This window comes from Procambarus clarkii, chromosome 26, assembly GCF_040958095.1.
Source record: "Procambarus clarkii isolate CNS0578487 chromosome 26, FALCON_Pclarkii_2.0, whole genome shotgun sequence".
NCBI lineage: Eukaryota > Metazoa > Arthropoda > Malacostraca > Decapoda > Cambaridae > Procambarus > Procambarus clarkii.
The window spans coordinates 29,668,749-29,694,785 of record NC_091175.1 but is presented as its reverse complement, the minus strand read 5'-3'; the positions used below and the strand labels follow the sequence as shown (position 1 = coordinate 29,694,785).

The following is a 26,037-nucleotide window of genomic DNA, read 5'->3' as shown; positions in this document are numbered from 1 at the left end:
TTGACGATGTGATCATGCTGTTCCACCAGTGTGTGATCCTGGTAGAGGTCCAGCCTAAAAATGATGACAGGTGTCCTGTGGGTATGAGCAGGCGGTGGTGGTTTCCTCATTGTTATACCAGCAAGCTCTCAAGTACAGAAATATTGTACCATCTCTTCAGTAAAGTTCACATGGACATGGTTCGCATGTCCATTCGTCAACCAATACCCACCACCAGGGTGTGTTTTGGCTGCCTCAGCCAACCATGCATATTTCATTCCAGTTCCCGTGCCCGGAGGAAAATACAGGTTGGTTCTTTTCTTCTCATGGTTACGATTTATTAACTCTTTGGTTCCTCGTGTCTTTCTCCGAGTCTCAACAGTTGTCCAAGGACTTTCGTCACTATTGGGCTCCTCCTGTCCAGCATTTGACTCCACTGTGAGAGATAACATGCTTGTATCTTCCTCGTGTGGACCCCATGATGTACTAGCACTCTGGTGTGAGGCCACTGAGGCAGCACCTGCCGTCTCTAAGGCAGCACCTGCCGTCTCTAAGGCAGCACCTGCCGTCTCTAAGGCAGCACCTGCCGTCTCTAAGGCAGCACCTGCCGTCTCTAAGGCAGCACCTGCCGTCTCTAAGGCAGCACCTGCCGTCTCTAAGGCAGCACCTGCCGTCTCTAAGGCAGCACCTGCCGTCTCTAAGGCAGCACCTGCCGTCTCTAAGGCAGCACCTGCCGTCTCTAAGGCAGCACCTGCCGTCTCTAAGGCAGCACCTGCCGTCTCTAAGGCAGCACCTGCCGTCTCTAAGGCAGTAGTCGCCATGTCTCAAGTGTCGCCTGGGCAGGTTCACAGCTGCACACACATCACGTACCACAGAGTTACACATCAATCACACAGCAAAGGGACTCCAATCATAATGCAGGATTAGTAGTAGTAATTCACACACTATTTATGCATGCAGAACCACTGCCAAGAAACAGGGCACATGGAGTTAGGCCTCTGCTCCACATAAGCGCTCCTGTTTTCAAGGTCAGCGCCTGTTTTCAAGGTCAGCGCCTGTTTTCAAGGTCACTCAGTCCGAGCTGAGATTTCTTGCCAAATGTATCGTTTCGTCACATGTGTAGCTCCTCAGTGTGCACAACACACCTGCATCCAGTGCAATAAACTAACCACTGAAAAAATATATATAACACTCAACGTACCATAGTATTTATATCAGATAGAGAGGTGTGTATAAGCTGCAGATACACTTGGCAGCGCTGTGGTGGTGTGTACCTGGCAGTAAGCGAGCCACCTATAGTATCTCACCGATGATTTCCAAACGACGTTTTGGTCCGTCCTGGACTATTATCAGTTCGACTGTGAGGACTTGATAATGGTCCAAAACGGACCGAAAAGTCGTCGTTCTCTTCATCTTGTGGTGTGTGGTTTGGTCATCTTACCGCTTCATATAACAAGTAATAGTCTTTGCGACGTTTCATGTAACATTGAGGTGTGTGTCTGAAGCCTCGCTACTCCCTACTCTCGGTCATGTGACACTGGGTCACCTGCTGATTGGTCAATTTTTTAATCTTACATCCAATCATGATCTCTCACATCCTAGCATCTTGAGCCCAGCCTTCTCTCTCTCTCTCTAGGAGCGAAAATGTCATCTACGCTGCGACGTTTGCCGCTACCAGATTTGAAAATGGTTAGGCAGGCTACACTATAAGTATTTGTTGGAAATAACCAACAGTATATTCTCCTTTAGCCACCAATATTACCATTTACTAACATCACTAATGCGTAGAATTAACATAATTAATGTATCTATAGTAAGGCAATATTTTGCCAGATCTTCCTAGTCGTCAGGGCGCCGGGACGCAGCGTCAACCTCAAACATGAAATCCTCCACGTTTTGTTGGTAATGTTATCGAGTCCAGTTAATTGATTTTCCTTCTAAGTATTAATCTTTATGAAAGAGTATAATTATTTCGGGTACCCTTGCGTGCTGAACTCGATCATGTAACCAGATTGATTACATCAGTAAATATTACTGTGACGTAAAATAAATACACGTCGACCCTTCTCGTTTAATTTGTGCAGTGTTAATTAAACCTATTGCCTTGCGAGAAGAGGTATTATGATTTAATATATTTATCCGTGACATCAGTACCTGTCATGGTTCCTTACTTCCCTAATTAATTACTAGTAAATAAAATACTTTAAGCTCGAGATCACTTTGGAGTATTCTGCGCATCCGTATCCGCGCCGGGGAAGGAGGAGAGCGTCACTCTGCCACGCGCACTCACAGGCTGGCAACGTGGACGCCATTACAGAGAGAACAACGTGGTCAAGCAGGCAATACTGCTTTTAATTCTCGTGTCTAGGAGTTTATATTTATCCCGTAATCCGACCTTCAGCCTCAGCGAACGTCATGGACCATCAACTACTCCTACAATAAGCAGACAAGATATCAGTGAGCGTAATAAGTATAACAGTTCCTACGTTAGTATTTTAGTGTGCAACATAAATTAACGTGTAGGTTGCTCGTCGTCATATAGCAAGACGACCACAAAAACCACGTTAGTTTCTCTCGTATTTATGTCCCCACTTTTCTAATGAATAGTGGAATAATTTACTAGCCTAGGCATTTTCTACAATGTTATTATGATTCCAGCGTGGATTGTGAGGACAAGCTGAGATAAGTCTTCCCTTCCATGCGGTTTCCATTGCCCTGTGTTCTCAACAATAACCTTGGCAACGAGATTACGTCTGATATGTATATAATCTAATCTAATATGTATATAGAGAGTCTAATATGTATATGGAGAGGTGGGAGAATGACTGACAACGACTGGAAGAAGCGTAAAACTGCACGGAGCTGTGGAAGGGTTAAGAGTCCTAAAAACTGTCATCCAGGTGAACAAAATGCATCACTTGCAGGATTAACTGACAAGCGTTAGGGTGGACTTCTTGCTTACATGGGACACAATCTTTATTATTGATGATGTATTCCAATGCAGAACATTTCTGAGCAGTAGCAATCTGATATTTAATTAAGTAATGTTAATGTTTTCTCACAGACATAATAACTTTGGATAAAAACACACTTGTATATTTGTGAAATTTATATAAAGAATTTACACCAAGTCTTTCGTACTCTCATGAGTGCTTTGTCAAGGTCTGAGTGTGTCCAGATGTTGAGATGTAAGTCTCGTCCTAATCACACACTCAGACCTTGATAAAGCACTCAGGAGTGTGCTTTACATAAATTTCACATATACAAAAGTGAGGGATTTTATCCCAAGTCTCTTATCATGAGACAGATTTTGGGGTAGTGTAGAAACGTTATAACGGATGACCCTCTCATTAATACTTGTATATCTCTCCTAACAGCACTACCGAGAATGATTCTTCTGACAGCTCCACCAAGAATGATTCTCCTAACAGCTCCACCAAGAATGGTTGTCTTAAAAGAGCCGTCGAGACTGAGCCCTGTACCAGCGAAACAAGCAGGAATGACTCCTTTTCTGACAACTTTCACACGTGGAGGCTTGACTGGACCAAGGACAAAATGACGTAAGATCCAATAGTCAAATTAATTAAATGTGTTACGGAATGCTCTAACGAATTCTAACTCGAATCTTCTCTATTTGTCTTATGTTTTTCTTCACTTGAAAAATAAGTTTAAAAATTAATTCCTAAAGTTCATTTTCCACTTTTATTTGGCTCGATCCTAAGACATGCATCTCGTTAGCCCTTGTTAACATTATCAAAGGCAGAGTCCGAATGATTATAAGTTGATTGATTAATTGATTTATGAAGATTAAGCCACCCAAGAGGTGGCATGGGCATGAATAGCTTATAAGTGGTTGATTTTTGGAGTGAATAGACATCTCCCGTCCACGAGGCTAACCATAGCCTGTGCTACTTGCCCTGCTCCTGTGCTAGGTAAGTTACGGGCTCACCATAGCCCGTGCTACTTGGAACTTGTTCCGAGTAGCTGAATCTATAACAACAACAACATGGAGTGAATGTGATCTTTGGTCATGAGATTACAAGTTCTTGTGCCGCAGGATGTATGGCCGGGGATGAGGTGAGGATGAAGCTCCACACTCACCTGCCAATAGGCCCATTGTAACTTGCCAATCTCCTACGTTTCCGTGATGGCTGGGGCAGAATATTGTATGTTATGTCGTGTTTTCAAAGATGGCTGAGTGTAATTTGGTGCTAATCGGCTGTTGAAATATGGCTTGATTTGATGTGTAATGCCTCCCCGATGTCCTAGTCTTCTGCTGTCTCTGTATATGTCGATTATTTTGGTATTTTCAGGATAGCACCTGAAAGAGATGATGGCGTTGTCTTGCCTACATATTGAGTTCATTGGGGCCGACAGTCCTCAAGTGGGCATGTGAAGGCACAGACAGCGTTCGTCTCTTTCAAGAGGCTTTGGTGTCCAGAGAGTTTTTCGTGAGCAAGTTTACAGTCTACTGTTCTTACAGTATATTATTATTGGTTCAATCTTCCTAATGGTGTCAGTAGGGGGTCACATTTCTATCAATAATGTTTTTCAGGACTTTCTCTTATATTTTGTGAGCCGTGGAGAAGTTAGTCCTGTAAATATTTTAATAGTAGGAGACCGGTAGTGCTGCTACCTGCTTCGTCAGAGGTGGCATGGAGACTCTCGCCTTCCCTTTAATGAATCTCTTCGACATATCCTTTGGAGTACTCAATATTGACTAGGATCTGCCTTACTGTAGCGAGTTCCTCGTCAATCTTCTCCAAATGGAGCTGTGTGAGGGCGCGGTTGACACAGCTATTGGCAACTCTTGTATCTGTCAGGGTACACACTTTTAGCATTAAAACATATTCCTACGTTCGTTCCCATAGTGTAGACCGCAGTGCGAAAGCCTCCATTCCTTTACAAGACTCATTTTATTCACCTTGGGCCTCAAACACCCGTCTTTTGACATGAGAGGCGGACGCTCTACCCACTGTACTGTGGGTTTGCCTTAAGAAAAGGCTATATATATAAACATCCATAGAAGTTTATATGACATATATTATAAGTTTATATATATATATATATATATATATATATATATATATATATATATATATATATATATATATATATATATATATATATATATATATATATGTCGTACCTAGTAGCCAGAACGCACTTCTCAGTCTACTATGCAAGGCCCGATTTGCCTAATAAGCCAAGTTTTCATGAACTAATGCTTTTTCGACTATCTAACCCACCTAACCTAACCTAACCTAACATTTTCTGCTACCTAAACTAACCTAACCTATAAAGATAGGTTAGGTTAGGTTAGGTAGGGTTGGTTAGGTTCGGTCATATATCTACGTTAATTTTAACTCCAATAAAAAAAATTGACCTCATACATAATGAAATGGGTAGCTTTATCATTTCATAAGAAAAAAAATAGAGAAAATATATTATTTCAGGAAAACTTGGCTTATTAGGCAAATCGGGCCATGCATAGTAGGCTGAGAAGTGAGTTCTGGCTACTAGGTACGACATATATATATATATATATATATATATATAAAAGTTTATAGACATGGTATTCCTAGTCATTTTTTGCTTGAGTGCTAGCCACGGAGAGAGGCAAGTCCCATCTGGGTAGCGGTTAGCTGCCTTGGAATGGTTCTCTCTTAAGGCTAACCCATAGTAGAGTCGGTAGCATGTGTCCCACATGGATGAGGCTGGATGTTCGAGACACCTAGTGCCCAAGGTGAACGAAATGTTACATCCACAGTAGTGTGATATACAGTTTATATATATAATACATATATACATTTATTTTTGTAATATTTTGTTATTGAGATGATGATAAGAGTGTGTGATGCACATATGAAGTTGCTGTAATATGGGTGTGAGGGAACACACACGTGTGATACACACAGAGTAATCACACTAACGTGATGTGTCAATTTTTCTCATTGATATATCACATAGTGTAATTACTCAGTGTATTGAAGGAGGAGCGTCAGAGGTAGAACAATCCTGGGTGACAAAGCCAGAGTGCATGGGGGGGGAGCCAGAGTGCATGGGGGGGGAGCCAGAGTGCATGGGGGGGAGCCAGTGCATGGGGGGTAGCCAGAGTGCATGGGGGGGAGCCAGTGCATGGGGGGACAGGCAGAGTGCATAGGGGGACAGGCAGAGTGCATGGGGGGACAGGCAGAGTGCATAGGGGGACAGGCAGAGTGCATGGGGGGACAGGCAGAGTGCATAGGGGGACAGGCAGAGTGCATGGGGGGACAGGCAGAGTGCATAGGGGGACAGGCAGAGTGCATGGGGGGACAGGCAGAGTGCATAGGGGGACAGGCAGAGTGCATGGGGGGACAGGCAGAGTGCATAGGGGGACAGGCAGAGTGCATGGGGGGACAGGCAGAGTGCATGGGGGGACAGGCAGAGTGCATGGGGGGACAGGCAGAGTACATGGGGGGGGGGGATTGTGTGAGAATCCTGGTCCGGCTTCAGTGGAAGCCTCAGGACACCCTCGTGTGTTCAGTAGAACTCCAGGCTTCAATCCTTATACCATACCCTGGCCTAGTTGACTAGGGCGAGTGCGTAGTAGCACCAACCGCCATAAGGTTGCAGTCCTCGTCACGGCTCCTACGGGTCTCCACACACGTGTGATGCGTCTCCCAAGTTCACGAAACTAACAATAACGGGTTTAAAAAAATAAAATTTTGTCCTATCGAATATTTGAATAAGAGGTATTGAAAATATTAACATTGCCTACATTGTCATCCTTACAATGAAGAGTGAATTTTTTTTTAAATTCTCAAGAATATTTTATTAGTTTGACGATATGGAAATAAAGATTTAGTGATCATAGGGAAATGAGGAAAATTGGTTTAGTTACTTTGGGTCTGTGGAAATGTTGCTCCCGTCAGAGGATCGTCCACTATTTCCACAAGGTAATTCACGGGAGCCTATTTTATCCTTAATACTCAACTAATCACTAATATAATAGAATCATCCAGTTATATCCTGCAAGCTACAGTGTCCGGGTGAAGGTCATATACCTGGTGACCGGACACCAGACGACAGGCCTGGTGACCGGACACCAGACGACAGACCTGGTGACCGGACACCAGACGACAGACCTGGTGACCGGACACCAGACGACAGACCTGGTGACCGGACACCAGACGGCAGACCTGGTGACCGGACACCAGGACGACAGACCTTGTGACCGGACACTAGACGACAGACCTGGTGACCGGACACCAGACGACAGACTTTGTGACCGGACACCAGACGACAGACCTGGTGACCGGACACTAGACGACAGACCTGGTGACCGGAGGTCACGAGCAGCTGCAGGATATCCCAGATGAGAGCCCTTGCTGCCAGCAGCTGCAGGATATCCCAGATGAGAGCCCTGGCGGCCAGCAGCTGCAGGATATCCCAGATGAGAGCCCTGGCGGCCAGCAGCTGCAGGATATTCCAGATGAGAGCCCTGGCGCCCAGCAGCTGCTGGATATCCCAGATGAGAGCCCTGGCGCTCAGCAGCTGCAGGATATCCCAGATGAGAGCCCTGGCGGCCAGCAGCTGCAGGATATCCCAGATGAGAGCCCTGGCGGCCAGCAGCTGCAGGATATTCCAGATGAGAGCCCTGGCGCCCAGCAGCTGCTGGATATCCCAGATGAGAGCCCTGGCGCTCAGCAGCTGCTGGATATCCCAGATGAGAGCCCTGGCGCCCAGCAGCTGCAGGATATCCCAGATGAGAGCCCTGGCGCTCAGCAGCTGCAGGATATCCCAGATGAGAGCCCTGGCGCTCAGCAGCTGCAGGATATCCCAGATGAGAGCCCTGGCTGCCAGCAGCTGCTGGATATCCCAGATGAGAGCCCTGGCGCCCAGCAGCTGCAGGATATCCCAGATGAGAGCCCTGGCGCCCAGCAGCTGCTGGATATCCCAGATGAGAGCCCTGGCGGCCAGCAGCTGCTGGATATCCCAGATGAGAGCCCTGGCGCCCAGCAGCTGCAGGATATCCCAGATGAGAGCCCTGGCGCTCAGCAGCTGCAGGATATCCCAGATGAGAGCCCTGGCGCCCAGCAGCTGCAGGATATCCCAGATGAGAGCCCTGGCGCTCAGCAGCTGCAGGATATCCCAGATGAGAGCCCTGGCGCTCAGCAGCTGCAGGATATCCCAGATGAAAGCCCTGGCTGCCAGCAGCTGCTGGATATCCCAGATGAGAGCCCTGGCGCCCAGCAGCTGCAGGATATCCCAGATGAGAGCCCTGGCTGCCAGCAGCTGCAGGATATCCCAGATGAGAGCCCTGGCGCCCAGCAGCTGCTGGATATCCCAGATGAGAGCCCTGGCGGCCAGCAGCTGCTGGATATCCCAGATGAGAGCCCTGGCGCCCAGCAGCTGCAGGATATCCCAGATGAGAGCCCTTGTGGCCAGCAGCTGCTGGATATCCCAGATGAGAGCCCTGGCGCCCAGCAGCTGCAGGATATCCCAGATGAGAGCCCTGGCGCTCAGCAGCTGCAGGATATCCCAGATGAGAGCCCTGGCTGCCAGCAGCTGCTGGATATCCCAGATGAGAGCCCTGGCGCCCAGCAGCTGCTGGATATCCCAGATGAGAGCCCTGGCGCCCAGCAGCTGCTGGATATTCCAGATGAGAGCCCTGGCGCCCAGCAGCTGCAGGATATCCCAGATGAGAGCCCTGGCGCTCAGCAGCTGCAGGATATCCCAGATGAGAGCCCTGGCTGCCAGCAGCTGCTGGATATCCCAGATGAGAGCCCTGGCGCCCAGCAGCTGCTGGATATCCCAGATGAGAGCCCTGGCGGCCAGCAGCTGCAGGATATCCCAGATGAGAGCCCTTGTGGCCAGCAGCTGCAGGATATCCCAGATGAGAGCCCTGGCGCCAGCAGCTGGTATAATAGTTCCCTTCTCACTGAAGGACACGAAACACACACCAAAGGTTAATGGTAGAGTTTAAATAATATAGTGACAGTGCGTAATATTTTTGTGAAAACCTTTTTGGAATAATATAAGAACAAATCCACAAGGGCCGTGACGAGGATTCGAACCTGCATCTGAGGTTTGATTAAGGCAGCGTCTAGGATGCTCTCGGTCGTAGGTTCGAATCCTCATCACGGCCCTTGTGGATTTGTTCATTTGATGCATCACGCAATTTGTGATTTCTGTGTGTAATAATATAAGATTCTTTCCTGGAATAAAAATATTATAATACTGTGTAACTAGATATAATATAGGAGTGATTCTGAGCTTTCTAGATGCACTTAAGTAGGAAATCTTACAATAATATTCATGCAATAAAGCGCCGTCTCCAGGACCTGGCGTCTGTGTGTTTCCAGAGGCTAAAGTTCGTATTACTTAGTGGGTCTTTGTCTGTGCTTCAGTGCTCTCCAGGTATTTATATTATGCCATCATATATTTCCTTTTACTAATTTGGGTAAAAGTGTATTAAATATAAGCAGGACATATCTATAGTTGAAGGATTATGTATAGATACAAGAATTTTGTTCTGTATTGTTAGTCATTCTCTTGTACAAATGTCCTGTTGTTTATACAGATTAAACAATATTCAGTTCATAAAATATACAAATAAAGCATTTGCAGTAATATAAGGCAGCTTATATCAGAGAATACCGACAGTCTGGTGATAAGGCTCGGCAATAATATGTTGGAGATGAGCAACAAGACAAGCTGCTGGTGGGGAAGAGTCCAGTACTAACACTGACTCAGGCGCAGGGAACACGTCTTCACCTAGCAGTAGGCGGAGGTAAAGTTCCTACAGGTCTCTACGTCTCTCTACCTTTACCTGTAGTCTCTACAGGTAAAGGTGTGAAGGACGGGGAGACAAAGACAACTGCAAAGTTTAACTAATGAGAGTGTAAAGGTTATACCCTGGCTTCTAATAGCCCATATTAAGAACACCAGCCACAGAGAGTGGGAGCTACTCTATAATAGTAGCAATATGAGCTCTTGCTCGCAACAGTAAACCTGAGAGTTCCGGGACTTTAAAAGCTGGAATATTTGATCGTACAGTGTACACACATCACAGATGTAGTGTACAGTGTACACACATCACAGATGTAGTGTACAGTGTACACACATCACAGGTGTAGTGTATAGTGTACACACATCACAGGTGTAGTGTGGCTTAACAACTTGACCCAAGTTCGTGTTGGTAAGTTTGGAAAAGTTGTTTAACAAATTATATAAAGCGGTTATTATTACTGGTGCCACGTGCTCTGAAGGAGTGAGGTCACCAAGCAAGCAGGTCAGTGTCTTTAGAAATTTATTGTGATGTGGAGGTGACAGACAGCAGTACTGACTTAAGATGAGATGAGAATGATGTGGAGGTAACAGGCAGCAGTACTGACTTAAGATGAGGTGAGAATGATGTGGAGGTGACAGACAGCAGTACTGACTTAAGGTGAGGTGAGAATTAATCTTCATTCCTGCAGCATCTGGTCCAGCAAATTGCGAACTTGTGCATGTACTGAACAACTAAAGTTGTTTATCTGTAATTCTGTTTTTCATCAACTGTTATGTGTTTGTACTTGTGTTGACAACAAAGAACATGTTATGTGTACACAAAACACATTGCATGGACGATTGATTGATGAATATTAAGCCACACAAGAGGTGGCACGGGCATGCATAGAGATATATACAAGAGTTGTTACATTCTTGTAGAGCCACTAGTACGCGTAGGGTTTCGGGCAGGTCCCTGGAATACGATCCCCTGCCGCGAAGAATCGTTTTTTAATAGCCTGTAATCCCTGGAGCGTGCAGAGTATAGAGGTGAAGTTGCTACAGGTTCTACGTGGATGGGCAGGAGAAGTTGATGGTGGACCCGGGCAAAAACTTCTGGAACTTGAGCGGCCTGGGCAGCTCCCTGAGCAACCCCTGGAAGTCTGGCGGCAAGATGGCTCCTTTCGACCAGAAGGTGGGTATCTATGCTCTTATTATATAAACTTGATCCTAATTATTATGAATATTTTCTGACTTACGTTATTCAAAAATTCTTAATTTGTTGCCTCAGTGATTAAAACTGGCCCATTTGTCGTTATGTTGATCATCAATGCATCATTTTGATCTTGCTGGTCAATACCACCATTTTTCTTACTTCTTGTTGGTAAACACTGCCTCATTTGCTACCTCAAGCTGGTCAACACCTTGTTTATGGTGCCAAATCATCACCGCAATTTCTATCTCAAACTACTTATCAATTTACAAGTTGTTCCAGCCCGTGTGTGGTCATTAAGGAGTACACCATACTACTTATCACTCAGATCTTAAGTGAACTGAGGTGTGCACTATACTACTTACAACCCATCCTCAGGTCCCAAAGTACTTCCTTAGACACACGCCTCTCTGTAACACAATATCCTTATGGTATACTCAAGGTTGGAGTACCACTAGGGAATTCCAGCCTTGACAGCCATCCTGCCAGCCAGCCTGCCTAACCACTGCCTGCCAGCCTGCCTAACCACTGCCAGCCAGCCTGCCTAACCACTGCCTGCCAGCCTACCCGCGGTCCGTGTCAGCGCACCAGCAGCCATCCGTCCTGCCAGCCTAGAGGCAGTGCTGCCTGAGAGCAAGAATGGCCACTATAAGGCGTACGGGGAAAGAAGTTCTCGACCTGAGGACGGCTTGACTGCTTAACTTTCAGGTCTTCAGGAGCCTTGAGTGATACACTGTAGTGCCTTACCATAACAACACAACCATCCTATTCACTCCGACGGAATATTTACAAATGCCGAATTAACTTGACACTTTCCCCTAGACACTTCAATTTCAGGGAAAATTCTCATTAGATTCCCTCATATTTCTGAATTACTTAATCACTGTATATAAAACAAATCCAATTAGAAGTGCCGCTATTTTTCTCTTGACGTCAAATTCTCAACATGGGTTGGCCTCTTCAAGTTCAAGTACGTTTATTGAGACAATAAAATACATCTCGTAAGGATAGAGTAGCTTAGGCTATTTCTGCCCTCCCTTGACCTCTTTACAGATGACAAGACAATGCCTAATTCATTTACATTTCTCGTTGAATCTTTAAACTCCATCTGCATATACCAACCGTTGCCACAATAATGATGCACTAAGTTACCCGAACCTAATCTAACGAAGGACCCGCGAATAGGAAAACCTAACAACACGTCAATTTTGCCAGCCTCTCTGATCCTTAGGTACCTGATATTTTGACGTTGGGCATTTATAAGTCAAAGTACTATACGAGAGGACAGCTAAAGTAATTAAGGTTTCCTTAGAGTATACGATAGCCGAGGACTTTTGTGTGTACTGCTCGGGTTTTCTAACAGCATCTTGATATGTTGCATGTAAATACATTTACAAATTATTGATTACATTTTAGTGATTATTGAGTTTTTACAATTCATGTTCGTTTAAGTAGAACAGCTTTGGAAAGTTAAAGTAATCATCGTAATATTACAGGCATGGATATTTTACATACATTTATCATTTTTAAACTCTGACAAAGACTTCTTTTCTATTTCTACTTATTTTTCTTATGATATTATGAGGCAGCACGTGATATTATGAGGCAGCACGTGATATTATGAGGCAGTAGGTTGATATTATGAGGCAGCAGGTGATATTGTGAGGCAGCAGGTGATATTATGAGGCAGTAGGTTGATATTATGAGGCAGTAGGTTGATATTATGAGGCAGCAGGTGATATTGTGAGGCAGCACGTGATATTATGAGGCAGCAGGTGATATTATGAGGCAGCAGGTGATATTATGAGGCAGCAGGTGATATTATGAGGCAGCAGGTGATATTATGAGGCAGCACGTGATATTATGAGGCAGCAGGTGATATTATGAGGCAGCAGGTGATATTGTGAGGCAGCAGGTGATATTATGAGGCAGCACGTGATATTGTGAGGCAGCAGGTGATATTATGAGGCAGCACGTGATATTGTGAGGCAGCAGGTGATATTATGAGGCAGCACGTGATATTGTGAGGCAGCAGGTGATATTATGAGGCAGCACGTGATATTGTGAGGCAGCACGTGATATTGTGAGGCAACAGGTGATATTATGAGGCAGCACGTGATATTGTGAGGCAGCAGGTGATATTATGAGGCAGCAGGTAATATTATGAGGCAGCAGGTGATATTGTGAGGCAGCAGGTGATATTATGAGGCAGCAGGTGATATTATGAGGCAGCAGGTGATATTATGAGGCAGCAGGTGATATTGTGAGGCAGCAGGTGATATTATGAGGCAGCACGTGATATTGTGAGGCAGCAGGTGATATTATGAGGCAGCAGGTGATATTATGAGGCAGCACGTGATATTGTGAGGCAGCAGGTGATATTATGAGGCAGCAGGTGATATTATGAGGCAGCAGGTGATATTATGAGGCAGCAGGTGATATTATGAGGCAGCAGGTGATATTATGAGGCAGCAGGTGATATTATGAGGCAGCAGGTGATATTGTGAGGCAGCAGGTGATATTATGAGGCAGCAGGTGATATTATGAGGCAGCAGCTGATATTGTGAGGCAGCAGGTGATATTATGAGGCAGCAGGTGATATTATGAGGCAGCAGGTGATATTATGAGGCAGCACGTGATATTGTGAGGCAGCAGGTGATATTATGAGGCAGCACGTGATATTGTGAGGCAGCAGGTGATATTATGAGGCAGCACGTGATATTGTGAGGCAGCAGGTGATATTATGAGGCAGCACGTGATATTGTGAGGCAGCAGGTGATATTATGAGGCAGCACGTGATATTGTGAGGCAGCAGGTGATATTATGAGGCAGCACGTGATATTGTGAGGCAACAGGTGATATTATGAGGCAGCACGTGATATTGTGAAGCAGCAGGTGATATTATGAGGCAGCAGGTGATATTATGAGGCAGCAGGTGATATTGTGAGGCAGCAGGTGATATTATGAGGCAGCAGGTGATATTATGAGGCAGCAGGTGATATTGTGAGGCAGCAGGTGATATTATGAGGCAGCACGTGATATTGTGAGGCAGCAGGTGATATTATGAGGCAGCACGTGATATTGTGAGGCAGCAGGTGATATTATGAGGCAGCAGGTGATATTATGAGGCAGCAGGTGATATTATGAGGCAGCAGCTGATATTATGAGGCAGCAGGTGATATTATGAGGCAGCAGGTGATATTATGAGGCAGCAGGTGATATTATGAGGCAGCAGCTGATATTGTGAGGCTGCAGGTGATATTATGAGGCAGCAGGTGATATTATGAGGCAGCAGCTGATATTGTGAGGCAGCAGGTGATATTATGAGGCAGCAGGTGATATTATGAGGCAGCAGGTGATATTATGAGGCAGCAGGTGATATTATGAGGCAGCAGGTGATATTATGAGGCAGCAGGTGATATTATGAGGCAGCAGGTGATATTATGAGGCAGCACGTGATAAATATAGAGAGGTGTGCACCATTGTTCTGTGTACATACACAAGAGTTTTAGTGCTCAACAATGTTCATGGATAAGGTATAATATGTGAGCAAGGTCTTGTGTTGGCCTCAGGTTCATAGGCCTTAAGCTCAATACCAAGCCAATTATAAGGCGTATATACGATCTGTTCCAATGATGCAAACGTGTATCTTTCTCTCGTCAGTTCTACATGATCATGAACTTGGCTGTCGGGGGCGTGAATGGCTACTTCCCTGACGACGTGGCCAGCTGTCCACCCAAGCCCTGGACCAACCACTCCCCTCACGCCTCGCGAGACTTCTGGAACGCTGTAAGTGTGCGCCGCGAGTGGCTTCTCTTCCACAGTGTCAGTTTAAACAGGTTAACAAACACAATAACATCACAGTAATGTGATATATCTATGAATCTTTACAGCAGGACAGGGATCGGATACCAGGTTGTATAACCCTAAGCATATAATGGTCCATGGGTTAAGGCTCATGTCTGGGGGCTACGCAGGATGCAGGTTCGATCCCCATCCTGCTCTAAAGATATTCTAACACGTCAGGTTACATGTGTACTTATTTATCTTCGAAATTAAACAATGAGTAAAATGTATGTAGAATATTTTCTACTAAGGAATACATATTTAGGAGAAAAATTAACATTGTAGTGAAACACGAACAGCACACAAGCGTCATAGTCACTCGTTACACTCAACGAGTCCACACTGGCAGTTGTTTAAACAAATTATTTCCAGTGTTTTGGGGAATGTTTGGGAAAACTTTCCCAAATATTCTAATTTATGTTTGGTCCTGCTAATGGACTAAGCATTTTGATCTCAGTCACATTGACCATACACGTCCTGATGATTTATTCATCCATAAACACCTTGTTGATTCAGTGGATACCTTCATCACTTTTAACTCCACCCGTACACGTGTCGCTGGTACACGTGTCGCTGGTACACGTGTCGCTGGTGCACGTGTCGCTGGTACACGTGTCGCTGGTGCACGTGTCGCTGGTGCACGTGTCGCTGGTGCACGTGTCGCTGGTGCACGTGTCGCTGGTGCACGTGTCGCTGGTGCACGTGTCGCTGGTGCACGTGTCGCTGGTGCACGTGTCGCTGGTGCACGTGTCGCTGGTGCACGTGTCGCTGGTGCACGTGTCGCTGGTGCACGTGTCGCTGGTGCACGTGTCGCTGGTGCACGTGTCGCTGGTGCACGTGTCGCTGGTGCACGTGTCGCTGGTGCACGTGTCGCTGGTGCACGTGTCGCTGGTGCACGTGTCGCTGGTGCACGTGTCGCTGGTGCACGTGTCGCTGGTGCACGTGTCGCTGGTGCACGTGTCGCTGGTGCACGTGTCGCTGGTGCACGTGTCGCTGGTGCACGTGTCGCTGGTGCACGTGTCGCTGGTGCACGTGTCGCTGGTGCACGTGTCGCTGGTGCACGTGTCGCTGGTACACGTGTCGCCCCTTCTAAGGAGGCGGCCGACCACTTGGCTACGTTGTCCTGCATTGGTAATCTCCCCCCCCCCCCCAGTTCCTATCTCCAAAAAATGCTCGGTTAAATGTCAGCATTGCCACAGTTATTCTCCCGCACCATGTTATGGCTGGTGATGGCGACCTCAAAGACTGCCACAAGGATATTAAATATACTCGAGGCCCAAGGCCATTCTATCCTCCAGATTGATACTTTCACTTGACCCCTCGTGGTCGTCGTCGTCAGCCTTCGCGCGTAGTAAAAGTCACTGTTGATGGTCCCTTCCGGCCTCAGTTATTCTTGCAGGTGCCAGATGCTCCATTTAGGAGTACTTCCCTCTTCTTGCCTCTGCAATAGGTGCTGGAGAGTTGGACATGGTCCCTTCAAGTGCACGAGTGAAGTGTATCTATGCCCTTTGTGTCTCGGGTCTAAAACGGAGTGCTCTTTTCCCACGCCTTCAGTTGGCGTCGGTTCTTGGTGAATCGAGTAGTAATTCACTATGAGCGTTGAAGTCTCCAGAGATAATAGTAGGTGTGGTGACTTCTATTTCAAAGATTACAGAGATATCCATGTCGTGTTCTCTATGGCTCTTGTATACAATGAAGATGGACAGCATTGAGTTCTTCATAGTGAGATTAACTTCCATAATTTCGACGTCCTCACCACAGTACATACATATCTTTTGAAAGATAAATTGACAATATGCCCATGCACTCAGCCCCGGGTCCAGACTCATGGAATTCAATATTTATAAAGAAATGCAAAGTACCAGTAGCACAGGCACTCAGTATAGTGTGGAGGAAGAGCTTGGACACAGGGGGAGATACCAGATGCGCTTAAAGCAGCAGACATCGCCCCTCTACACAAGGGTGGTAGCAAAGCATTGGCAAAGAATTATAGACCAGTTGCACTTACGTCCCACTAACGTCCCTCATAATAAATGTATTTGAGAGAGTGATCAGGAGTCAGGTCACTAGATTCATGGAAACCAATGACCTCCACAATCCAGGCCAACATGGATTTAGAGCAGGAAGATCATGCCTCTCACAGCTACTTGACCACTATGACAAAATCACCGAGGCATTAGAGGAAAAACATAATGCAGATGTCGTATACACAGATTTTGCAAAGGTATTCGACAAATGTGACCATGGAGTGATTGCACACAAAATGAGGTCAATGGGTATAACTGGTAAAGTAGGACGCTGGATACTCAATATCCTGTCGAACAGAACACAAAGAGTAACAGTCAATCAAGTAAAATCGAGTCCGAGCGCAGTTAAAAGCTCTGTACCTCAGGGTACAGTCCTTGCACCACTGCTGTTCCTTATTCTCATATCAGATATAGACAAAAGCACAAGTCACAGCCTTCGTGTCATCCTTTGCAGATGATACAAAAATCAGCATGAAAATTACCTCTGCTAAAGACATTGATAAACTACAAACAGATATTAACAAAGTTTTCGATTGGGCAGCAGAAAATAACACGATATTTAATGGTGATAAATTCCAGGTACTCAGATACGACAAAAATGAGGATCTGAAACATAATACAGGGTACAAAACACGATCGAATCTGCCCATAGTAGGAAAACAGCATGTGAAGGATTTGGGAATAATGATGTCCGACGACCTAACGTTTAGGGAGCATAACCAAGCAAGTATTGCGTCAGCCAGAAAAATGATAGGATGGATTACGAGAACCTTCAAGTCCAGAGATCCCATCACAATGGTTGTACTCTTCAAATCACTTGTGTTGTCCCGTCCTGAGTACTGCTCAGTACTCACTTCTCCCTTCAGAGCAGGAGAGATTGCTGAAATAGAGGGAATACAGAGAACATATACGACACGCATAGACGAGATAAAGCACCTAAATTATTGTGATCGGCTCAAAGCTCTCCAAATGTACTCACTAGAAAGGAGACGAGAGAGACTTACCTGGCACAGGAGCAGGGCAAGTAGCACGGGCTATGGTGAGCCCGTAACTTACCTGGCACAGGAGCGGGGCAAGAAGCACGGGCTATGGTTAGCCTCGTGGACGGGAGATGTCTCCATGAGACGAGATGATTGATTGATAAAGATTAAGCCACCCAAAAGGTGGCACGGGCATGAATAGCCCGTAAGTGGTGGCCCTTTTGAGCCATTACCAGTATCAAGAGCTGATACTGGAGATCTGTGGAGGTGCGAATGCACCCTGCGTGACGGGTTATGTCTCCCATGTGAATGTGTTAAGATGAAGATGAAGCCACCCAAACGGTGGCACGGGCATGATTAGCTCGTAAGTGGTAGCCCTTTTGAGCCATCACCAGTATCAATAGATGATACTGGAGATCTGTGGAGGCGCGACTGCACCCTGCGTGACGGGAGATGTCTCCCGGACCAAGTGGTGACCAGATGGTGGTGAATGTTTGATTGATTGATTGATGAAGATTAAGCCACCCAAAAGGTGGCACGGGCATGAATAGCCCGTAAGTGGTGGCCCTTTTAAGCCATTACCAGTATCAGGAGCTGATACTGGAGATCTGTGGAGGTGCGAATGCACCCTGCGTGACGGGAGATGTCTCCCTTGTGAATATGTTAAGATGAAGATGAAGCAACCCAAAAGGTGGCACGGGCATAAATAGCCCGTAAGTGGTGGCCCTTTTAAGCCATTACCAGTATCAAGAGCCATGAGACGAGGGAGGCATGGGCATTAAGTAGGCAAGAGAGAGAGAGAGAGAGGTGAAGAGATCGAAATCTTAGAGGAAGATAAGAGTAAGGCACAAGGTACGGAAGGTAAGGTGTAATAAAGGGTGTAATAATAGGAATAAGAAAGGGATCGTAAGAGAAAATAAGAGAAAGAAAAAATACAGATAAAACGAAGGGTAGAGCTATGTTAGGTCACGTTTGCTAGAAAATTATAACATTTGAGTATGTACTGTGCAAAGGAAGAGCCAATAGCAACAAAGTCAGGACTCGGGTTCATGCTGGTTAGGTTGTGTATCAGAGCCGATTCAACAAGACAGCGTCTGTGTTCATTTTGCTAGTAAGTGTTTCTTGAAGTAAAACAATATCAGTGTTGTCCTTGAGAAGCTCTGCTCTGAGTGTTTGAGCTGTGTTTTTGAATCCTTGAATATTCCATTGTATAATCTAGAGATTGTCGTTATTGTCCGACAATAGACACGTCACCTTGTAGACGTGTGGAAGAAGTAAGTTCAGTACATTTTTTTTAAGTCTGTTAACATTTCCTTCCTTGACTGAGGGTTGGTCTCTTCCAGCACTTGGAATGTTTTGTCGAGCATCCTGCTGAAGGTCTCTGTCAGGGAGGCAATAATCATGGCAACAGTGGTCACTTGATATGCCTTTGGCTGCCTTTCTGTTATCTAGGAAGGTGAGGAGACTGTGGGTTGGGTCGTGGCGTGTTTGCTACCTCCAGCTACTGCGGCATTTGGTGATGCAGGGATTGTCATTCGTGCTTGGGAGGTCTTGGAGGCAATAGAAGGTGTATTAGTTTTGCTGCCTTGATCTGTTCGATTGTTGCTGCCTTGTGGAGTAGTGCTTTGTTTTCTCCAGTTATTCGAGGTCCTGTTCTTGTTTAGGCTGGAATGGATTGGTGCTTTAGTCTGTTGCATATTGAACACCTTTTGGATGAAGTGCCTGAAGTCAGTCCGCTTAACTCGACAGAACAAACCAATATTGATGGGGGGGGGGGGGAGGGGGGGGGGGAGGGAAGCTGGATCTCATGTTTGTTTCCACCAGTATTTATGAGTTGTGTCATTGGTCAGTGGACCATGTTCTGACCAGTGAACACTTTGCTACAAAAACAGTTATTAATATAGCACTAACTCCTAGACCTCCAGCTCCCGAGCCCGGATGAGAATTTATGAAAGCAGATTGGACGAGGTTTCAGGAATCTCTTGAAACTTGGCACCAAAACTACACTCCTCCTGACAACACCGAAGAAATGGAAAAACATTTAGTAAATCCAATACACAGCAGCAAATCACGCCATCCCCAAGAGGAAAATAATTACCCAACAATATAAGAACCATTGGTATTACTGTGATAGGATCAAAGAACTACATAACAGACTAAATTATGCACGAAAGAGTTTCAGAAGAGATAGAACCGAAGCTAATCTAGGACTTCTTAGAGCTGTCCGAGATCATGTGCACGAAGTAACAGCAAAAATCAGAGAAGAAAATGGCTCGAGTGGTGTGCCAAGCTAAATCAGCATACATCCTTGGTGTGGGGGTTTTCTTTTTTGCTTTCACGACTGCAATGCGTACGTCGCCAATGTACATGTGGCAGACGCTTCACGAAGCTGTCGGAATTAGCAGAATAGAAAATACGAGAGCAACCGTACAGGGCCTGGGAGCAAGGTTGAGTTAAAGTCCTTGAGGGTCTCTTCTCAGACTAGCCTCACCTGGTCCTGGTCCACGTTGATCGTTGGAATCTCCTCAATGATTTAACACTTTAAGGGACTCCTAGGGTCCTCATCACATTTATAGATTAGTGAATATAGGCAACTCGGTGTTGAAGACACCCAGAGCTGAAGGCTTGAGTAATATTGGCAGTATTCTGAAGTGGTTCAACGGAAACACCGCATAAAGCTTAACAGTAGTTTATTTACTAACTTAACCACTAATACACAGGGTGCTTGATTTACTTTAGATTGGCGTCAGCAAAGCTATGGTTGTATTAGCGAGACTCTTGACGTCTGGCTAAACGACTCGTATCCACTCATGGAGAAGCACCTAACTTAACACAGTTGACAGCCAATCATTAACACGGCAACCTAACTGCCGGTATGCAAAGGGATCACAAGAGTTCCAACCGGATACTCGGTAATGATGATGTGCAATAAATCAACAAATACACTGTCAATGGGACAGGCAATAACATGCACAATAATAATGTCACACAATAACTAAATGTGTGGTGTATGTGAAACTCACATTCACAGACGAGTGAAATGTCGTGATACCACACAGATAACATGCATACACCGTCGATTCACCTATAACCTGTGACAGGTATGAGAAGGTGAGAACTGTGGTTGATCCCTCAGATCAACACAGACACAATAAAACAATGACAAGATCTTGTACTTACAAGATAAGGTACCTTTCCTTACTCACTCACTCACTCAGACACATTTTGCAAGCACTCGTAGGTGACCTGACAGCTGGTTTCGCTCATAGACACGGAGGGTACTCGCAGTAGGGCGTACTGTATGTATACAGACACGCACACACTCTTGGTACTGGCCGTGAGTAAGGGTGGTGACGTCACGTGGTACAGTGAGGGCGGCGGCGGCTGGCGGCTGCAGGTTATATGGTACCATGCACTACACTGTACACTGTGGTACAGGTACACTTGTGGTAAAGTCACACACAGATTACTTAGGCGGCGGCACTGCCTTAGTTCACTCTAAGTCACTCACAACGATATTTGTCACCAGGGGTTACCTGATACCAGTCTGTTTCGCTAAGCCCTTTCCTCTTCAACTGTCTCATGGGACAATCCATGAAGCTCAAGCTACCAAAAGCCAAGCTGCTTAACTATGCAGACGACTTTCAATCATCATCAATGGCAAGGGCGCCAGGAACCATGCACAAAAATGCCTAGACATTATCAGCAGGGAAGTGGAACGCATAGCAGTGAAAATAAACAGCAATAAAACCAAAGCAATGGCCGTTAAAATGAGAACTCAAGACATCAGACTCACAATACAAGGACACGAAATTGAGTGGGTTACCTCTTTTCAATACCTTGGAGTCATAATAGACAGCCAGTTGAAATTCACTCAAGAAATTAAATATCTTCGGCAACGTTGCAAACCAAGAAACTCAGCTTTGCGCTCCTTGACAAGTCTTAGAGAGGGTGCATCTCTGCCAGTACTTAAAATGTACTACATTCAAGCAGTTAGGTCACTCATTGAATATGCTGCTCCTGCTCTTACATCCCTCAGTGATAACCAATGGGAGAAACTTGAAGTTTCTCAAAATTATGCCATCAAAACAATTCTTGGAGCACCGACATGGACACGTCGAGAGAATCTAAGAATGGAAAACAACTTACCAACCTTAGAAAACAGGATCAAACAAAGGATAGCCACTATAACAGCAAAATTTGTTGGAACCACTGCCAGGCTGCCAATTAAAGATAGCATACATAGATCGCTTCACAGAAACCTTCAATATAGAACAAGTGCATGGACGGATAATTTAGTTAAGATTCTAGAGGAAGTGGACTTGAAATGGACCATTAAAAACCATTGACGGGAAGATTGACCATATCTACTTTCGGCAACTTTATAACACTTTCGGTAACCTCCTCCATGGAAAGAAACGAGTCTAAAGATAATCACTGAAGGACTACCAGTTAAAAATCAGCGTGTGACTCGCAGAGGCTCAAAGCAGTCAAAGAACAACAAATGGAAACCATCTCAAGACCCACAACGACTCACATCTTCACAGATGGATCAGTTGATCAAGAAAGAGGTTCTGCTGGGGCAGCAGTTTACACTAACAACCATGAAGCTTACTGAAGCATGAATAGTGGCTGCTCAACATTGCAGACAGAATTATATGCCCTGAAGGAGGCCATAAATTATGCAAAAGGGAATCATTTACACATCATCATTCATACCGACTCTAAATCTTCGCTCCAGGCATTGTTATCCAACCATCACAGAGATAATATACAACTCATCACAGAAATCCTACATATAAGAAAAGAAGCACATAATCTAGGGCAGTCAGTCACCTTAAATTGGATTTCAGGTAACATTGGCATAGATGATAATGAAAAGGCAGACTCACTAGCAAAATCTGCCACTGCTCTTCCTGTTGTACAGACTAAAATACCTCCACGTTTTTCACAGATTAAGGAGCAAATCAAGAAGAAAATACTCCCAACTATCAAAAGTCGCCACAGAGTCAAAATAACAGAAGAAGATCCACTGAGATGTAGTACAAACAAGCCACTGGGTACTTTTCTTTGAAGCCTGGTCTCTTTCTGTCCGGTTATCTCGCTTACAGGATTCTCTTTCAGTTCGTATTTCTAATGTATCTCCTCGTGTTGTTCCTTCCTTGCCCCCGTGGAGAGTCCCCCTTCTGAAGCTTTGTACATCCTTAACCCGCATCTCTAAAGCTTTTACCCTTCCTACGGTTCTGAAACGGCTTTTCCTTGAGCACTTTTCTTCGCACTCCCGCTCCGTTTCCATCTTCATTGATGGGTCAAGTCTGCAAACGGTGTAGGCTACTCTGTTGTTTTTCCTGACAGCACTTATATGTGTCGCCTACCTCCGGAGACTAGCATCTTCACAGCGGAACTTTCTGCTATTCTCTATGCTCTTCGTCTCCTGCTTTCTCATTGTCAATCTTCCTTTGTATTTGCCGTTGACTCTTGTAGTGCCCTCATGGCTCTCGGGTCCTTTAATCCCGGTCCATCCAGTGGTTGTCGAGATTCAGCATTGGCTGTTTCTTATTTCCAGTAAATTTAAGTCAGTTGAGTTTTGCTGGGTTCCCAGCCATATTGGTGTTTCTTTAAATAGGCGTGTGGATGCTGCTGCTAGGGAAGCTGTCCGCTCTTGTCCCATCTCCCATGAAGGTATTCTTTATTCTGACTTTTACCGAGTTACTCATTCCTCCATCCTTACCCGTTGGCGGGATTGTTGGTCTTCTGTTACTGATAACAAACTGTGTACTCTTAAGAGTAGTGTGTCCTCATGGTCGTCTTCCTGCCACCGTAACCGGCGATGGGAAACGGCTCTGGCGAGGTTGCATATTGGCTATACACAGTCATTTAATGGAGCGCCGCCCTGCTCCTTCTTGTCCAAATTGCATTGTCCCTCTTACGGTCGTGCATATCCTTGTTGAATGTCCTGACTTCCAGGACGAGCGTGTGTCTTGTTTTCCGACCGCCCCTCGCGGTCACTTGTCCCTCGATAGAATTCTTGGTGATTCGGATACTTTTGATATCGTTCGCCTTATACGTTTCTGTTCTCATAATGTCATCCTTGGTGATATTTAGCGCCCTCTGATTATTCCGCACATTTGATGGTGCTACATAGCCTTCCCGGTTTGGTGCCTTCTTTTGATAATTACTTACTTACTGTCTGCTGTTAAGGTGATGACTCGCCTTTCCTGCAACAACGGCTTCAACTTGCTATTGATGCCGTGTCGTCCTGGGGCAGCAATCATGTCCTCAAGTTCTCTACAACTAAGACTTGTGCTATGACTTTTACTAGGAAGCAGATCGTACTTTGTCTCCATTTGTCGCTATAAGATAATCCTCTTCTGTATAAAGATTCTGCTAAACTTTTGAGGTAAATCTTTGACACTAGTTTGTCCATATCTCTTACCTTCTAGTTAAGTGCTTTAAGGCCCTCGACTTAGTCTAGTCCCGTACTTCCTGGGGAGCTGATAGGTGCATGCTCCTCACTCTACATTCCTCTCTCGTACTGTCTAAACTTGATTATTGTTGTCCTGCTTATTTGTTTACCTCTCTTTTAGCTCTTCGTCGTCTTGATGCTCTACACCACACTGGGTTACGCCACAGCTCTGGTACCTTTCGTTCGTTCCCTACCCTGAGCCTGTATGTTGAAACCGACCGTCCTGTCTCTTCAGGATCGTCGTGATCGCTACAATCTTCGTTACCTTGCCCAGTCCCTACAACATCCTCACTCTCCCTTATGTCGTGGGTTGACCGTTGCCCCCCCCCCTTCCCTGTTCCCTTTCACCACCTCCATTTTTCTGTACGGATGTCTCGCTTGCAAAATTTTCTCGGTTCATGTTACAATATTTCTTCTCGTGTCGTTCCATCTTCCCTCTATGGAAGGTCCCACTTCCAAAATTTGGCCAAACCTTGACCCACATGGCTAGACTCTACCCCGCTTACAGTTCCGAAACACCTTTTCCTTGAACACTTTTCATCACACTCCCGCTCCATTACCGTCATCACAGTAGGTCTAAGTCTGCCGACGGTGTAAGCTACTTCGTTGTCTTTCCATCTCACACCAATATATGCCAACTGCCGCCCACAGTAGCAACTGACACAGTAACAACTGTGACACCTTAAACCCAGAACACAGTACCAACACTACCAACTATCACATTCTCCACCTGCTCGGTACTGTTAACAGTGATGCATTACTCTCTCTTCAGCGGGAGTGGTGGCTGCCCAGCTGGGAGCACTGTGAGGGGCACATCAGCGAGAAGGCTGCTCTTCAGGTCGACTACGTTAAGGTCTGGAAAATGGAGAGCATAGAGCAGTAGCTCACACCATCCAGCAGGTGACCCACGCCTCACCCACACCATCCAGCAGGTGACCCACGCCTCACCCACACTATCCAGCAGGTGACCCACGCCTCACCCACACCATCCAGCAGGTGACCCACGCCTCACCCACACTATCCAGCAGGTAACCCACGCCTCACCCACACCATCCAGCAGGTGACCCACGCCTCACCCACACCATCCAGCAGGTGACTCGCGCCTCACTCACACCATCCAGCAGGTGACTCGCGCCTCACTCACACCATCCAGCAGGTGACTCGCGCCTCACTCACACCATCCAGCAGGTGACTCGCGCCTCACCCACACCATCCAGCAGGTGACTCGCGCCTCACTCACACCATCCAGCAGGTGACCCACGCCTCACCCACACCATCCAGCAGGTGACCCACGCCTCACCCACACCATCCAGCAGCAGACCTATAACAGTTTAGCTGTTCAAAGAATGATGTATTATCTTGAATTAAAAAGCTTGTTTTGTTAATTGTTTTGCACTTAACAACTTACGTGGGGAGAGTGCCGATGTAATCACCCATTATTTGTGATTTGAGATTAAAGTTTTTCACTTAAAGTGGCCCAAGTGTATATTAATTTGCCTTGGTAATTAGTGTGGGAAGGATGCAGGTCGGCTTGGTAGCCTGCTTGCTGGGTAGACAACCTGGGTCATGATTGCTCAAGCCATGTGGTGCCAGGGAGGATAGGTGTGGGGGGGGGGGCACGTCCACACCAGGGAGGGGAGGATAGGTGGGGGGGGGGGCACGTCCACACCAGGGAGGGGAGGATAGGTGGGAGGGGGGGCACGTCCACACCAGGGAAGGGGAGGATAGGTGGGGGGGGGGGGGGGCACGTCCACACCAGGGAGGGGAGGATAG

At 46.0% G+C, this 26,037-nt stretch overlaps 1 protein-coding gene across 1 annotated transcript in view; it reads left to right on the top strand.

Moving 5' to 3' along the window:
- LOC123756888 (beta-1,3-glucan-binding protein) overlaps positions 1–25,740 on the top strand; it is a 108,554-nt gene extending 82,814 nt beyond the window's left edge. The window contains 4 exon segments of the mRNA XM_045740294.2: positions 3,357–3,539; positions 10,798–10,927; positions 14,609–14,734; positions 25,037–25,740. Of these exon segments, the coding sequence (XP_045596250.2) occupies positions 3,357–3,539; positions 10,798–10,927; positions 14,609–14,734; positions 25,037–25,147 (550 nt within the window). The 3' untranslated portion in view covers positions 25,148–25,740.
- The last annotated feature ends 297 nt before the right edge of the window (positions 25,741–26,037 follow it).